The 18,257-nt window shown below is 43.2% G+C and overlaps 1 protein-coding gene across 3 annotated transcripts in view; it reads left to right on the plus strand.

The window, feature by feature from the left end:
• LOC147257793 (protein sidekick-1-like) overlaps positions 1-18,257 on the plus strand; it is a 234,687-nt gene that overhangs the window by 135,601 nt on the left and 80,829 nt on the right. For 2 of the 3 annotated variants that reach the window (XM_086211962.1, XM_086211963.1), the window contains exons 6-8: positions 4,158-4,184; positions 13,566-13,668; positions 17,149-17,324. In XM_086211962.1, the coding sequence (XP_086068088.1) occupies positions 4,158-4,184; positions 13,566-13,668; positions 17,149-17,324 (306 nt within the window). The remainder of the gene's footprint in view (positions 1-4,157; positions 4,185-13,565; positions 13,669-17,148; positions 17,325-18,257) is intronic. The other variant, XM_086211966.1, reaches the window with a different exon arrangement.

Raw genomic sequence — 18,257 nt, forward strand, 5'->3', positions numbered from 1 at the left:
TGATCAGCACTACCTGTTGTGACAGTGTGATCAGCATTTCATCGTCATGCTGCATTGTGCTGGACAGCCGCAATGTGTATTCTGTGCAAACCACACCTACCTGAGGTCTGCTGTCAAAAAAAAAAAAACATTATTTGGTGAGCAGATGTAGATAATGACGTCCATGACCAGCCCTGGAAGCGTACTAATGACTGCAGGAGGAAGCAGTTAGCAAGACTGAAGGAAAAAGCACGGATAAACTGACCTTTTTCTTTCAGTCAGCAGACAAAAAGAATATCCAAACCTTTTGACATTTGGGATCCAGAGGAATGATTGACATCAATTTTGCCTGTTCATGTATGGACTGGGCTTACTTTGTGTGTGTGTGTGTGTGTGTGTGTGTGTGCGTGCGCGCATGATTGACATGGTAAATTGGAAAGGTCAACTGGTGGTTGTGTTTGGAGCAGACAGGCAGACGGCAGGAAGATGAAACCTTGCAGGAGTTGACAGTCGTGGAGAGAGGAAGGATGGGTTAAGATAGGATAGCTCAAATAGAGATTAGAGATGGGGAGAGTTTAGGGTTGTATGAAAACTAAAATACAATGTATAAACCTGCTCACTGCTTTTTATTGGCTGTGCATAAATGCTGGCTCTCCTCAGTGCTGGCCAGATTTACAAAGTGAGCCAGACTACTGTGTAAAGAAAGCAAGGAAGAATATGGGTCCATCAGGAATTGCTCCAAGGTCTGAGGTCAACATTATTACTTTACTGTGAGACTGTGTGTGTTTGTGTGTGTGTGAGCATGCATGTACGTGGATTGGATCCTTGAGCCCTTGTGTTGTCTCTCCCTCTCTTGTTTTGTTTTTGTATATTCATTGATGTGAATTTTAAAAGGGTTGCCGGTGCGCGCACGCCTGTGTGTTTGTGTGTTCGTGCAGGTAACAGGATAGAGAAGGTGCCAGTGAGACGGTAAAGGAGTGATAAGGGTTTTCAGGATGAACAAGAGAAAAAGAAAATGTGTTGCTAAAAAAGTATTCTTCGGCTTGAAGTATTGTGACAGTGGGTGTCGTGGTGAACAAAGCGAACCGTAGCAGCAGAATGGACTGTCCCCAGAGGCGGGCTTGTCTGGTCGTACATAGATGGAAAGAAAGGCCAGTGGGAGCTGTTTGTGTCTCCAGAGGGGTGTTGAGGGTGCTTTAGCCACAGCTGGGGACTGAATGGACAGCACCTGCACAGGTCAGCTGGAATGTAAACCCAACCACACATGGCACACTTAGCAACAAGCTTTATTTTTACAAAGAATGATGCATTAAATCGGAGAACACGGACACGTACTGCACTTATTCCCTGTGGTACACAAAAAACACATAGATACTCGAGTTCACATACAGACACACACACACACACACACACACACACACACACAGAGGACATAGTGACCTGCTTGTTTGTGGGTCCTTCAGGCAGCTGAGTACACAGTAGTGAATACATGAATACAAATCATAACCAAGGCCAAAGTGCACACATAGGTACTCGCTAATATGATCACATCACCTCCACTATATTTTAAACACGTAAATAACCACCATGGCACTGAGTGCTCTTGTGTAAATAAAACATCTGTAGTCACTAAATGCCATGAAATGTATCAATAAATTCATTGATTAGGAGAATAAATAACCCAGACTTTTGAATGGGTGAGGAAACAATGAGAATGCGAATATTACTGTAAAATGTGTTCAGAAGATGTAGCTTAATGAACATCAGACTCTCTCGCTCTCGCTCTCTCTTTCCCTGATGCCCCTATTGTTCCGTTGTCCCCATTTGAAACTGACGATGACTCAGTGTGACACGTCATTTGAATACACACAGAATTGTATGCCCCCAGACCAAAGTCTGCGTGTTTCTATTTGTGTGTCTGTATATATTTGTGTGCACACACTGCCACTGACCCCCTTTTAGACTCCACTCCAACATAATAGACTTCTCAATACTGGCACTTAACAGCACAATCTGCTCCAGTTTAACACAAGTGTTTAGGTTCTGCTTTCAGTGGGTCCGGGGACTGTTGTTTTCAGTGGTTCACCACCAACATCTAAACAATACCCCTTTTTTTAAACCCTAGAAAAAAGTATGTGTTTATATGTGTGTATATTTAAATGTAGTATATGCCTGTGTAGAATTTGCCAGTTTATTATGCAAATTAAGTATAATTAGACAGCTCTGCAAAATATCCAAATTCAGCCCTCATTATAATTCAGTGTTCTGGTTAGTTTGCAAGTTGTTGACCCACCCCAAGCCCCAGGTGGTCGAATACTGAAACCACCAGGGGTGACAGTGGCTTAAAAGTCTTGCCGGAAGGGTGTGCGTTAAAAAAAAAAAGCTTACGGTTTTTAATCGGTTTTGGGTGATTTTTATTACAGTTTTTATGGTAGAAATGCACTCAATTTGCCAGCTTTTATTGCATCCATGTATATTGTTAACCTTGGATCTCTTGACCGCTGCTTTACCAAGGTTTGGTGTTTCCATCAATGCCGGTCGGAGCCGAGCAGATGAATTACTGTGTCTGCTGCTGTCTTTTGACCTGGAACTGAATGCCTATTAAGTCCTGAAAAAAACCCCTGAGATGAAGTGGCTGATAGTGGGGTTTTGAGAAAGTGAGTGCCATTGGGCAGGTGGTTGGGATGATCAAACACCAGAATTTGGAGTGGGATCCTGCAGGTGAAGTCCTGTTCATCACGTTGTCTGCCTGCGAGTTGCATGATTTTAACAACACATCCAATGTTTCAGGGTGAGATAGAGAGAGCTGTTTGTTTGCTGTTTCCTTGTGACATGTCCAACACAGTTACTATTGTAACTACAGCATGAATACACTCAAGCCTCAGTGTTTTCTAAACCTGAGTGACTGTGTTGTTTTTGATGGGTTAGGGGTGAGAACTTGATGTTTCATTTGTTGGTTGGTTTTTAAAATTTCCTTTACACCAAGAGCACTTTCTAACATTTTATCTGGCATGCAGGTAGACTCTGTAGAAAAAGATCATTGACTAAACATGTAGCAGATTCTGAGGAACTTAAAAAAATACAGTCTTTGATCAAATAGAAGCGGGTAAAATTGTAATTGAATTGTAGGAGATCTTTTGATTAAAAAAAAAAAAAAAAAAAAAGCAAAACATGACCACAGATAAGAACAGACACACAGAAACTTTCAGCTTGCGGTGCTGGGAGCGATGAACACTTTTTGGTTACTACCAACAATTACTGAAGGTCAAAACTTACACTTAGTCCACAACAGATTAACCTTTATTGCACTCAGAAACGGCAAGAGTGTCAGAGCTTTTTATTGATCTTCCAGCTTTTTCAGTCTCCTATTTTCATGTTGCCTTTTGCTGCTTTTTGTTTTCTTCCTCGCCAGCTGTTTTTGTGTGTGTCTATGTGTGTTTGTCTGTGTGTTTGTGAGAGAGAGAGCGTGTATGTTGCACAGGCAGAACGAACTTTGCACTGATGCTGATGTAATACGTCAGAATCTAATTTAAGGCCCTAATGCACAATTTCCATACTCTCAGAAACAAATACACACACTCATCCACAGTATTCAAGTGCTGAGTGAGTGGCTGAGTGGATGAATAGGAGCGTGAAGGGTTAGTGTATTGATAAATGAATAGTGAATGCAGATTTTCTGCCAGTAGAATGTCAATGTGATCATTTTCTCCCAGCCTACAGTCTTTCTACCTCCACATTTATGACAAATATATGGAGAAAGGCAGAGGAGAAAGCCGTAGCTAGAGGAGAAGAGCACATGAGAGAGACAAAATTTGCTCACTGGCAGTTGATGGATGTGATGCAAACAGCTCGTCTTCCTCTGGACTCCATGATAACATGGCATTCTCTCTTCCTGTCTGTTCTTCCTCCCTCTCATCCATTTCGTTGTCTCTTGTTTTCTGTCTATGTTTGTTCTCAGAAAAGCAGCCTCTTCCGGTTTTGCTCCGCAACTCTGTGACGTGTTCAAAGAGCTGATTTTTTTCCCCCTCCCTTCTATATGCATTTGATAAGTGTGTCTTTTTACTGCATCCAGAGAAAATACGTTAAATCTAAATGTTATCTCTCCTGTTTCCTTATTCCCCTTCTCCCCACTCCCTATCTGCCTCCCACTTCTTTCCGTCTCACTCTGTGGCTAACAGTTGGCAAGAAGAATCGTGGGTCAACAGGTAAAGCTGCCATTTACGTTATCTTTCCTGCTCCATCTTTTCTTGCTCTCTCTATTTATACTGCCATAAAATACTGCTGTGACCCAGCAGAAGGTCATAGCTAAGGGATGCTTAACTAAACACTTTTAGGTTTCATTGGCAGCAGTGATGGAATAGAGCTGTAAACTGTGTTACGCTAGTTCACTTTGGCGGTTTCTGCTTCACAGCTAGTTAAGCCTTGCTCATAACTGTCTTTAACATGCATCCTGAGCGATGTAGACGGCTTTAAGCACAAGTGTGAGCACACCAGGAACCCACTGAGATCTCTTCTCTCAGTCTGCACTCTGAGGGTGTCTGCTCCACATGTAGGGACCACCTAACATCAATGTCCTTGTTGTATGTAGAACCTTCTACTCACCAACTTGGGTGACTGACTGACTAAGCACACGACCAGCATTCCTGCATACTCGCAGTTTGGCACAACAATTTGGGTTTCTGTGTAAAGAGATTTTTATATGCATTTTCAAGTATTGCGTTAGAAAAGGTTGATGGAAAAGCGGGGGGAAAAATCTCCCATTTTTACCAAACCGTTTTTATAATCATCAAAGCCTTTTCGAAAAGAGTAAATGCACCAAACCAGAGATGGAAACCCATAACTCATGTGACTGACTGCTGTTTCTGCCGCTCTCGTCCTCCTGGATTTACCTTCATCTCCAGACAACAGCAACATGTCCAATACTGGGTGGTAACTTAAAAACATTTACAACTTGTCCAGTCGGGAAGGTAATTCATCAAGACTTTCTCCATATTTCACTGATAGGCGGCGGCTCTTGTTTATTACAGCTGTTAGCACATTTCTGATACTGCCATCGTCTGGTGATATTCTGTAGCCCAGTTTAGTTTTTGTTCTAAATGAGTTCCAGGAAACACATTTAATGGCTTTTCTGTTGTGTGACATTTCATTTAGAATTAGTTTGACGATTAAACGGAAACTCATTTAGTCAGCTGTTGTGTCGCCCTTTTTAAATTCAATCTCGCTAACCAGCCTATCTCTCTCTCTCTCTCTCTCACTCTCTCTCTCTCTCTCTCTGTCGATGCAGTCTACCTAAATAAACCATTTAATACATCCATCCATCCGTCCATCCATCCATCTTCTATACCGCTTATCCGTTAAGGGTCGCAGGGCTAAACATTTACCACCATTTACTGAAAGAAATCCACAATCACATGGAAAGTCCTTGTTTTTGATTGTATATCCCCCATTGATCAAATAAACCTAAGAACAGGAAAGTGTACGTCTGACCTGGGAAGTCTCGTCTATAGCTAGAGGCAACAGCGTCGTCGTCGTCGTCGTCATAATCAGTCCAGTAATACAAAATTAGAGGAAACAGCTGCAGTCGCTTACAGAGTCGTTTCATATTCTTTATGAAATTATAGCAACACTGAACTGAATCAGATAAAGGCTGATGTTTAACTTTGTATAGATTAATGAGAATGTACAACCATGATAATTGGTGTCAAGTCTCTGACCTCATTAGTCACCACAAGGAAACACCAAGGTCAGCAAAGCGGCGAGTAGGGAGGGGTTACAGTTCCCCCCCGTTGGAACTCAGGTACTCCATATGGATGCTGTGGGGGAGGCAATTTTAGTCATTTGTATTATTTCTTTTTTTTTTTCAGGGAAAACTAATAAATATTCATGAGGAAAGTGCGACCTGATTGAGTTAGGTTTGAAGGAGGAAGTCCACAGGGTTAGCTTTAGGGTTAAGGTATTCACTGGCCAATCAGGTGGCATTTTTGTCATGAATATTAATGTTTTTACCAGGTCAGGTGGGAAGAAAAAATACATGGGGGAGATGGAGTTTATGAAAAGCAATATTAACCGAAGAAGCAGCACTAACAGCTTGGCTCTCAGGGCATTCAGCAAAACACAGCACTGTTGTTAAAGCACTCCGCTTTCATCGAAAGGATGGTTGGGACGTCCACCATGTTGCCGTGACAAGATTCTGCTGCTTGCTATCAATAGCACCACATTCAAGTTGACTGCCTGAACTGGCTCGCAGGCTTCACTCACGTGTGGGCAATGTTTTCCAACTGTATCACTTGAGCGTGTATATTACCGGAGGTTGACTAAAACTCTCCGAGGCGCCAGTCCTTTTCCCACGGCACTTATAAATGCCATAGGAATGTTTCGAGCCACCCATATGTATCAAGGTGTTCAGTCCATATTTAGCGTTACGTGTGCAATCTGATGTTGCTCTGACTGATGTTGGCGTATTCATTTTTGTTCTGGTTATGTTATTCACTAACATATGTAAACATTCTTGAGCCATCTTTATTTTTTCAGTAGGATTCATGCCCATGAGCCCCTGACAAATGCTGATCATTTTCAGGATTAATGGAATCAAACATTTGGTTTACCCCACTGTACCTAAAAGTTTGTAGGCATAAAATAGTTGGACATGGCCTCAATCCAGTTGCGATGATGACACATTACCTCATTATGTCATTGTATGTATGTCATGGGTTCTGTCAAACATCCCCCCCCCCTACACACACACACACACAAAAAGGCAACAAATATAAAACTAAAAATTCATGGAATCATCACTCAGCACTCCCCACCACCGTGGTCCGGCTCTGCCTCTCCATTACTGCTGCTAAGGCTCCAGTTTCTGCTTCCTCCCTTCCTCTCTCCTTCATCCATCACTTGTGTGGAATAAAGATGGAGATAGAGCATTTGGCAGCTGAAGGAAAAGATGAATATTTAAAGTCAGGGATCGTTCTCTGTCTTCACTGCTTCCCGTTTGTCTGTTTCTGTCTCATGGTGGGTGGGGGTTGAATCGTCTTCTCCTGATTTGTGTGTGTGTGTGTGTGTGTGTGTGTGTGTGTGTGTGTGTGTGTGTGTGCGTGCGTGCATGCATGTGGCATGTCTTGGCCTGTGGTTTTTATATTGGCATCCGAAGGCAAGTGTAGTCAGATGATGACACTTAGCTGTCAGCATGCAGCATTAATGAGCGCAGTGACATGCACAAACACTCACCTCACTCTCACACACACATGCAAGATTCTCAAGTAAGATGAGTAAATCTCCTTCTCCTGTCCATTTATTTTTGTATGTGAGGAGCTCTGCATAGCTTTGAACTCTCATCTCTCCTTTTCCCATTGTTTTCTCTGCATTTTCTCCAACTCTCTGTCTTTCTTTCTCTAAACCTCTCTCTCTGTATGGTTTAACTACTACTTCCTCCACGCGGTGTTTGACTGTGTATCAGCGAGATTATGCCAAAAAAAAAACTACATGGTGTATTTTCACTAAGTATCAGGGAAGGGTGTCATATGGGGCAAGGGAAGAGCCTATTTCACATTGGGACGGATTGGACATAGCGCCACCATGTGACAACAGGAAACTCTAAGGTTTTTTATTTTTAGGCTTTGATGTCCTCGACCTAGGGAGTCATCCAGATCCACCTGAGAAATACTTTTAGAGCCGGTTGATGTGTTACTGTGAAGATTGTGAGTTTTCATTTAACTGTGTTACCATGGCACGGCGGCCAATTTGGACATTTCACCATAGCACATGGTAACTTTTAGTTGGATGGCACATGGTCAGATCTTTTCCACACTTCACATGTTTGATGAGAGTTCCGAACTGAAACCACTCAAGTCCCAGTTTAGATCTTAGTCCAAGCGCAACCTAGCAGTTACAGGGAGTCAATCTGATGGAACAAACATTATTTGACTCTGTGTCGTCATCACGTGATGTACTTTAATGTGATACGTGTGTTCTCCAGCACTACCTAGTGGACTCAGGAAGTTTTGCATGCATTGACCTCCTCCTTCATGCAAAATTCAAATGTTATCAGGTTTGATGTTTCTCTTGCTCTACAGAACAGCCACACGCTGCAGAGTGTGCAGGGGTGCAAGGACTCGCTCATCGTCGCTTGCAGTTTTATTTGGGACCCAAGTACAAAAAGTGCCAGGGGCCGAACTTCTACCTCGGAGGAGGTTTGTGCCCTCTGAGCGCTTTCTAGTTGTCTCTGTAGCATGATTGAGTAAACAGCAGATCAGAGCTGTTAATACAAAGCCATCTGTGTGTGAATGCAGGGACGGGTGTTCTTGTGCATTCATGTTTATTTCTGTGGGAACTAATTTGAGTTGTTCAGTTAAAGGACATTTTTATCACTTTTGGGCAAAACTTGAAAGGGCAGTTTGAGTGTTAGGGGATGGTGTTAAGCAGTTGCGATGGTTAAGGAGCTCAGGAATGGTGTGTGTGTGTGTGTGTCTGTGTCTGTGTCTGTGTGTCTGTGTGTCTGTGCGTGTGTTCAGCCTGAAGCAATCCCTCTGCTCTCGAGGTCTCTTCAGAGATTTGTCTGAAAGGCTTAAAACACACAGATCTCCAGTCATAGAACGATCATGCAAACACACACACACCTTAGCTGACTCACTGACACTGTAGGGAATTTTGAGTGACTGACAGATTTAATAGGAGAACAAGCTGTAATCCAACAGAATCCATTCAAAGAGGGATTACATCCTAATCTGTGGATGGAATAGCCTTTCATCTCTCTCTCTCTTCCTCTCCATCTCTCCCTCTCTCACTATTTATCCATCTATATCTCTTTCCTGCCCTAAAGCTGCCCCAATCCTTTTACCAGTCCTGTTTTTCTTTATCATTCCCATCCTTGATTTAATTTGGGATTTTCCGGCCTCCATCTGAATACCAAGCACACACACACACAAACACATTCACCCACACATGCACACCCTCACACAGCTGTGCCACCTCAGCAGCACTTTACTGTCAATCAGCAATGATTGCACTGGCAAGAGCATTGTAATGTTACAATGCGTCACTGCCTCTTTGGTGCAAAATTCCCCTACACACACACACACACACACACACACACACACACACACACACACACACACACACACACACACTCATAATTATTCCGACTCTCCCTTCCTCTGTCACATGGTGTTTCTCATTTGCTAAATGAGGAATCCAATAGAGTTAGATTAAACTTCTGGACTCTTTGTAGAATCTTTACAGGGAGCCTCTTAGCCGCCACATTTTAGACACACACACGCGCACACACACACACACACACACACACACAGTAACACGGTCTGCCTGTTTGAATATTTCTACCCATTTAAGATGTGTAAGAATAACTTAATAAGCCATGTTTAAGTGACAAAAGGGAGAGATAAGCGAATGATAGGGAATAAGGGAGGGGAGATAGGCAGCAGGGGATGAGGAATACAGAGGAGATGAAATCGCATTTCCCCAGAGGAAGGGGATGTGAGACACGCTGACGGAGAGAAGAGAAGCGCGCAGATCACACAACCATATGGCATTTTGCTTTCCCTTGACTTCCACCATCATGTCTGTCTCTCCAGGAGGAAGATGACCATCTGCACAGTCGCCTCTTGCTTTTCCCTTCTGCATACACTGTCTGCCTCCCCCGAGCCCTCCTCTTTATCTCCATGTTCGCCCTTGTCGTGCTGGTGTTCCTGCTGTTTTGATTTGTCTGTCTCCCTCCCTCACAGACGTACAGTCCAAGTTAACAATTTGGGTTCACATGCCCTTTTGCTCATTATCAGGGGGAGCTGGTACATTTAAGGCTTCACTGATGGCTACTAGTCCCTACCTGACCTCTGCTGCCCACAGTGGACAGCTAATGGCCACTTTCCTCTCTCTGCCTCTGCTGCTCCTCCATCCTTACCTTAGTTTCCCCCTGTCTGTCTGTCTGTCTCTCTCTCCCCCTTTCTCCCGACTCCCTCTCTCACACGCTCTACAATGGACTATGCACAATGAAATTAAAGTCCAAAAGGTTTGTATGTGTGCATTAGGGAGAAACTAAAAGTGATGAGGCCTCAACTATCACTTTCCTTATCTTCTACGTTAATGACTCAACCACTAGCCTGAGTCAGAGAATCAGTTGGTGTAGGTGTCAAGACAGTAGAGTGTGTGAAAGTATGTGTGTGCTACTTTCTGTACCAACATGTCGTATTGTGTGTGACAGTAGGATATGACTTCTCTCTCTCTCTCTATCTCCGGATAAAAAGGAGAGGGAGAATGCGAAGGAGAAATAAAGAGCAGAGAGTCAATTACCACCTTTTCCTCCTTCCCTTCAAAGGGGAGATCAAAGCTGCAGCTCCACTCCCCCTGCTTTCACTCCATAACCCCCCTTCCTGCTGCTTCAACCCCCCCCCCCCCCCCAAACTCCTATCAGAGCTAGCCTGTTAATTTGTACTCCCCTACTTCTCCCTGATTGGAAATCTACATATTCATAGACTATACAGTGTGCAGTGGCAAACCCAATGATGTTCATACACTTGCGCACACACATAGCCATTAGTATGGATGCTTCACACACACCGTAAAACATTGATAAACAGCAGGCACCTACTTTTTTATGCTATTTTCTTGAGCAGATATTACACATTTCAAACAATGATAAGAATCCTATTGTGTCCTTTTATTATGAGAAGGCCATTCAGACCATAAATCATACTCTCACACACAATCATAATCTTGCACTTATGCCACCAAAGTCTCCCACAGACCCGGTGGGACATAAATCATTCTTCACATCCTCACGCCACTGTACTCCTCTCCAAACACTATCTAACTCTCATGCTTGAGTTCATCAATATACTCCGTGAGGTACTGCGGAGTACTACACACGAAACAGTGGCTTCTGACACAGAATGATATTGTTTTGGGGAAATGGTTTGTGGTGTGTGTGTGTGTGGGTCTGTCCGCATAATATTGAAAATACGTTTTGGATAACAGACAGTAGCACTCACGGAGATCCATACTGTCATTTTCTCTGATGCATTTGCTTTATTGAGTGTAGTTATGAGTATGATTGTAACCATAAGGCTGTGCTCAGAGGAAAAAAAACAGCGTGTCATGAAACAATGCACTTCCCTCATTTTCCGCTTTGGCACCCTTGATAAGGAAAAAAACAACAAAGAACAGGATTGTTTGGCAAATGTTTAATCTGACTCAACTTTTTGACAACACAGTGCAACTTCATCCGGCAAAGAGCTGTGTTGGCCAATTTAATGCACGCACACACATTCCTGGTAGGTAACGTGAGTGCTGTATTGTACCGACTTTGTCTTGCAAATGATTGACACAAAGCCTTCCTGTTTTGCATTTCCTGTCTCACCTGGGCTGAAACAACACGCCAGATTTTGATCTGAATGCCCACCAAGGCCTCAATTATACTCCAGAATAGGCATGCACATGCAAAAGTTGCAGACCCAGCGGACGTGCAGTACTTTATCTTTCACTTCCCCAAGTCCGCATTCCACATGTGTGCGCAGCAAATCATTGTTTATGAGGAACGGACGTACTGATTGTTGGATAAAACTTGCTTGTTTTGCTTGTTTCTCCTGTGCCCCATCCTCAAGCTCCTTGATGTCAGCACAAGGTCATAGGATTCATGGAGCAGAACTGCTGGAGACAACAAAATAAACCCGGACCTGATGATCTATTAAAATCTTTTTTTAATCCATGTTTTTTGCCTCCCCCCAATTGTACTTTGCTAATTCCCCTACTGAGCTGTTCTCGTTGTTGATCCACTCCCTCTGACACAGGGGCGGGATCACCACATACTTCCTCCATCTCATGTGGAGATGTTGGTTGCCTCTGTCCGCATAAGGTTGAGCACCTTCACACGGGGCATTTAGCGCATCAGAGGACCGCAGTATTTCTCCAGTCCCCTTCCCCCCGGACCAGGACTGACCAGGACACCTCATCTCACCCGCAGACACAGCCAATTGTATCTGTATGGATGCCTAACCAAGCAAAACTGGGGACCAAACCAGTTCCTCCTGTGTTGGAAGCCAGCACAATATACTGCTGCACTACTTTGGCACCCGTGATCAAATCTGATGATAGTTATACTTTTAACAGTTTAAACAGCAGCCTCCTTGCTGAAATCTTCCTCAGGCAGATTCTCTGATGGCTGCCAAACTTGAGGCTTTTGATCATATTCAGTCATTAATCTGTATTCCAGCACATATATAGTTGGCACCCTTGTTTAAGGACAAAACCAACAGGAACAACAAATTGGCCAGCAACATTTACACAAACTCTTTTGCTACAGCCTTTGAAACCTAAAATGTACGTCGCACACTTGTAGACGTGGAAAGTTTAGCATTAGCTTTCACGCTGCAAGTCTCAGTTCTCCATTTTTTTCTCAGGTTTTGTTGTTTTTCATATAATGTTTTTATTCTGACCATTATCAGATTCTATTGTGAGTGCTTACATCCTTAACTGACCCACATACACAAAAGAACAACAACACATGCAGCACACTATCATGCAGAGGTAAACATGAAAGCCACTGAAGTCAGCGTTTGGCTTTTAAGTCGATGCGCAGTAGCAAGCCAGCAAATTTGTGAGCAGTAACAAGGATATAACAAAAGAGAGAGCCAAAGGAGTTGCAGGCTCCTCTTCATTGGCATCGCCAGTGCTGTCAAGCAACTCTAATGGCTGACAGCTGGGTTTATCAAGCAAAACACGGTCAGGCTCCCAACGGAAGGAGCAGGTCAGCCAACACCAGCCAGTCCTCCTTAAACTTCTTTAGCTTAGCTTTTCTCTGACTCTGCATACTCGGTGTTTATATACACACACCTGTCCTGATCCAACCTGTCTGGCTTTGCTTGTAGAGAAGTGTCCCATCCATCCATCCATCTATCCATCCATTTTTTACTGCTTATCCTGTTAAGTGTTGCCGGGGGGGGGGGGGGGGGGGCTGGAGTCTATCCCAGCAACCTTCAGGCGAGAGGTTCACGGGTCACCAGTCCATCACAGTGCCAACACAACACACACAGTCAATTTAGAGTATGGATTAGCCTTGTCTACTCTTGATGTCTTTGGACTGTGGCTGTGGGAGGAAGCCAGAGTACCCGGAGAGAACCCACACAGGAACAGGGAGAACATGCAGACTCACACAGAAAGATCCCGTGCTGGAGCCGGGGCTTGAACCTGGAACCTTCTTGCTGTGAGGCAACAGTGCTGACCACTGCACCACTGTGCCCCCATAGAAGTGTCTCCTCAAATATTTATACGTTCCTGTCCCCCTGCTAATACCGTCCATCATAAATGTCTTCCATATTTGTATTCCTGGGTGATTCTCGCCAGTGCAGAACTGTGACTAATCCCAATATGACTGTTCAGGCTGACGCTGCATTTCGCATCTAAAAGTGGCTCAATTCAGAACTGAAAAGATCCGATTCCGTGTACACTGCGATGGAAAAACCCAGATCTGAGTGTGTGAGGATCTGACTGTGCATCAAAGAGAGACCCTGCTGGGAGCAAGTGTCACTCATTCATGGTTAAATAGCTTCTTACACTGTATTTTTCTCTCTCTACCACAGATCCTGAGTCAGAGCTGGTGGCTCCTGCCATTGTGATCGGACCCAAAGACACAACAGTGGTGGCAGGGAAAGGGGCAACACTGGAGTGCGTTGTTAATGCCAGGTAAATTTATTTCATGTTTGAGTGTGCGCACACATACACACAGGAGTGTTTCTTCCAGAGCAATTAGAGGACATCACATAAAGATGTTGCAAGCCTTGACACGCGCGCACACACACACACACACACACACACACACAACTTAAACAGAACTTGAGTTCCTATTTGAAATCTACAGAGAAACTAAGGGAATTTACAGCTGTGCACAGGCCCATGCCATGTACTATATGCACACACACACACACACACACACACATAGGTGGGGTAGTGCAGTCTAGTCTTACACAGCAGATGGTTCACCGAGCAGCAGCAAATTCTATTTCCAGAGTTGCCAGAAACAAAACTGTAATCGGTTTCTTCGTCCTCAGATGGACACCGTCTCTACTGCCTCTGTGTACCATTTGAGTCAGAAACCAACTAAATACTGACTAATGTGTGTTTGTGTTTAACGATGCAGGATTTGCTTTGAGTGTAGGCTGTGTTGTGTCTGTTTGTTCATCCCGACCAACCGTTTTAGATAGACTTGAAAACTGAATAAATAGCATGTGAATGATATAGTATAGCATCTGTATGTAAATTGAGTAATACATTTGTTTCCTGTATCACACACCGAATTCACTATTTCTAATCTCAGGGAAATGCTTTGCGAAATAACAGCAGGGACAGTTGATGTGTCTTTCTCTTCATTCGGGGAGTGCACACCGGTTCAGCTGAGGAAAACTGCATTTTGGTAAGTCACTTAGTACTGGCTAACCAAAATGCAGTGCACTCCTTTGCTCACTCACCTCTCCGTTTTGACTTTCACAGTCTGTTTGTGCTCAATTTTGGTTGGTTCCGATATTAAGTCTCCAGAATCTCTGGCTGCTGTGTTCCTTAGCAGCACGGGCAGCACTCAAGATATAAAAGAAGGAAAAGAAGAGAAAAAAAAAAAACAGTGACAGGCTAATATGAAACCTCTCAGAAAAATGAACGCAGGTGTAGAAAAATCATCAGCCACAGCAGAATCAATGCCCATCACACACACAATGAGAAGGTTGGTTAAATCAGGCTTTTTTCTTCTTCTTCTTCTTCTTCTTCTTCTTTTTTTTTCATTTGGTCTCTATGACCTGCTTCACTGGTATTACAAATGCAGACAAATTAGTCTTCCACATTCATACTGCCAGAAACCATCCACTCCACGGGGACCGTTTGGTCTGTCAGAGAATCACGCACTGAATGACACTCACTCCTGAGAGATAATGCTGAAGGAGGAGAGAAACTAAACAGCTGAACAGAGAGAGTGATCAGTGAACTACACTCCAAAAACGCATCTGCTAACCACATCCACTCATCATTAATCATGTTCTTTAATAATTAGTTGTTTAGCAGTCCCAGGAACTTTGAGCATCGTAAACAAAATCAGCGTTTGGATCTTTGTACACTTATATTGTGGTCAGGCCCTACTGAGTAAGAGTTTAAGCAAATTTGTACTAATCAGGTAAACAGTAATTACTTTAAAGTTTGGCTTTACTTCTCTGGGTGTATCAGAAGGCAGCTAAGCTAAGTCTTTTTCTTGGGGGGTACACCGTGAGGCAAGCTGGACAGAACCCAGCTCTTCTTTGGGTAAATCTGTTCAACAAAACTCAAAGCCCCAGTAAGAGGTGGGGAGTGTCATGATGGTGGTGTGCAGCACTAACAATTCTAACATTTGAAAACTTACGTTTTAAAACAACAGTTTGGCTTCAAATAAAGCGAGAGATGAATGCTAAAAAAAAATGCTGATGGTGAACATTGATAAGTGAGGCTAATACATTGATTTTTATATCTCCCGTTTATATAACACGACTGCTGCAGGTTTTAGAGCTCTTAAAGGTTAAACTTGATGGAGCATATTTTAACATTATAGTCAAGAATTTCATTTAGGTCTAACGCTGTCCCGCTTTGAAGGATACCTAAAAATCACTTAAGTCCAACTCAAACTGAAACATATTTTATTGATTGAATGTTACGTGTTATAGACTCATTAATGGGCTAACTGGTGTTCTATTAGCAGTGGTGTTAAATGGACTTGGCAGCAAATCAGGAACCAGCATAAAAACATCAGCCACAGTGGTGTACTCGCTGTACCTTCATCATTCTTGTAGTTTATGGATGAGATTCAGTGTAAAATTTAAAGGGTTGATTTTACCTGAAGCAAACAGGAAATAAATGAGAGAAGGAAGACTGGAGGGGAGGGGGCAGCTCCAGCGGACTGCAGTATACATTCCTTACGATGATAAGTGGGAGGTTGGCATTTCTTATAGCCCCTTTCAAGACGAAACTCTGAACAAAACCTGGAGCAGGTTAGGTTTGCAGCATAAAGTGGCATAGCAGTCCAACCATGCAATGGGAATAATCTCATTAATTATTCAGTTAATGGGATGCCATTAAAATTAATACAGACACTCCCCAGATGACGTGTCCCAGTGCATCATGTTTATTCTACGACATTTTTTCTTGCACAATCGCAAGGTTAATCATTTAGTTTGAGTGAATTATTTTACAAACAAAGCTAGGAAATCTGTCTTAGATATTCATGAGCCACATCAACAGATCAAAACATCTGACCAAACAAGGACATTTCCATTTGAATTTTTCATAATTTGATGTGGTTTTCAACTGGTATATGTGTTCAGGTTCAGCGGGGCGCTTCTGTGTAACTCTTCAGCATGGCTCTAGAGTTGTAGTCAGAGTGGAAGTATCACATGCGGCCTTTCGACAAATAATAATGAAGACAGTGTCAGGATTTTCTTTGTATCACCTTCAACTCTCCTGCGCTCCCCTGTGGAGGCTGCTTGTCCTGCTGACGCTCCTTTTCTGTTACACACGACATCCACTAATTTCCTGACGAGTTAAATTACAGGAGCATAGTGAATATTTCATTTCCCACCTCCCCTGTCATGTTAATCCCATCCAAATGGGGTGTTATTAATGTTTTATATATGTCTTTGCGGTGCAGATTTAATGAGTATTTGTATTTGCTGCCGATGGCATAATTAGCTGCCCTCTCAGTATATATTAATAACACATTTTAATGTGCTTTGATTTCAAGTTTGACAAAAGCAAGAGAAAGGAGAGAGAGAGAGAGAGAGAGAGAGAGAGAGAGCTTTACTTTCATTAACACATACAATTTATACTGTCTTGCATGAATAGTCACGCACATGCAAGCAAAAGAATGGCTGGCGTTTATCCGAACACACATTCAGTGTACATCCATTCTTTCTCCCTGACATCCAGGATATCTGTCTGAAGCTCCTTCATGCAGAGTACAGCTGACTGCTCTGATATTCACGCTGCCATCATTCATTTCCTGCCTCATTGACACATAAACTGATGGCTTTAATATGTTGTAATTACCCCCATTACTTCATTCTTCTCTTCTCTTCTCTTCTCTTCTCTTCTCTTCTCTTCTCTTCTCTTCTCTTCTCTTCTCTTCTCTTCTCTTCTCTTCTCTTCTCTTCTCAGACCGGTGGACAACCTGGTGGTGTCATGGAAACGTGATGGGCATCGGCTGTCCAGTGGACGTCGGCTGGTTTTTCCCACCCCTACCACTTCTGACACAGGTTTATATGTTTGTGAAGCGTTGCTAAGCAACCACACGGGTAAACCTGTTGAGGCAAAGGCACATCTCACCGTAATGGGTAAGAAAAAAAGTGTATGCTGTTATATGCATGTACATGCACCTTTTTCACATGATTATCCATGATTACCTTGAGCAGGCAAGACCCATCCAGACTAATCCCCCCCAACTAGTGCCAATAAATTCCTCTTTTTCTTGTGCATTTTTTGCTGCAAGTGCTGTTCCAATCAGTTTATTCTGTCATTTATCCATACATTTCCCCCAGACTCATGGCTGCCAGCACCCCCAGGCTGGAACTGCCAAAAACGGGACAACTCAGGCTGATCTGCTCCACACTTACCAATAACTGTTGTCACAAACAGCCGCTCCATCCATGTATACACAAATGCGTACATGTGTCCACACACACACGTATACACAGGATCGTAAAATGGCTTCATTGGCACACATGCCTGTTTGCCCAGCAGCTAAATGAGTTTTGTTCCCTGGAGTCACCAATCAATAGGAGAGCATCGAAAGCACTAAAACCGCAGCGCTCTCGTCACGATCCACTCTTGTCACACACGTGTGTAAATAGAAAGCATACACAATGACAGGGAGCGTCTGATTGATGAAGCTCAACTTTTCTCCCTAGTTGTTGTCTTTTTGATCTACAGGGATTGCATGAGCGTAGGAGGAGCTAACGTGAAGAACACAAACTACCCACGCCTAGAGAATACTCACTCCTCAGAAAAAAACCTGCCTGAATATTTATACTTTTTTATGCTTTCTGTAGCCACACCTTAGTATCTACCACCAATTTCCGTACCCTCTCCCTGTCTTTTTTTTTTATTCGTCATTTTTTCCCAATTTGCTCTCTTTCACTCACCATCCTCCCTCATTAGGCCAGCAGGACTGCTAAGGCCTTCCTAGCAGGGACAAAGTCTGTATGTATTCATATGTATCAGAGGAGTAACTGATGAATACATTGGTGCTGATCCTCTTTTTCTGCTAT

Source organism: Aulostomus chinensis, chromosome 8 (assembly GCF_037954235.1).
Source record: "Aulostomus chinensis isolate RoL2024-O1b breed Wild chromosome 8, RoL_Achi_v1.0, whole genome shotgun sequence".
In the NCBI taxonomy this organism is placed as follows: domain Eukaryota; kingdom Metazoa; phylum Chordata; class Actinopteri; order Syngnathiformes; family Aulostomidae; genus Aulostomus; species Aulostomus chinensis.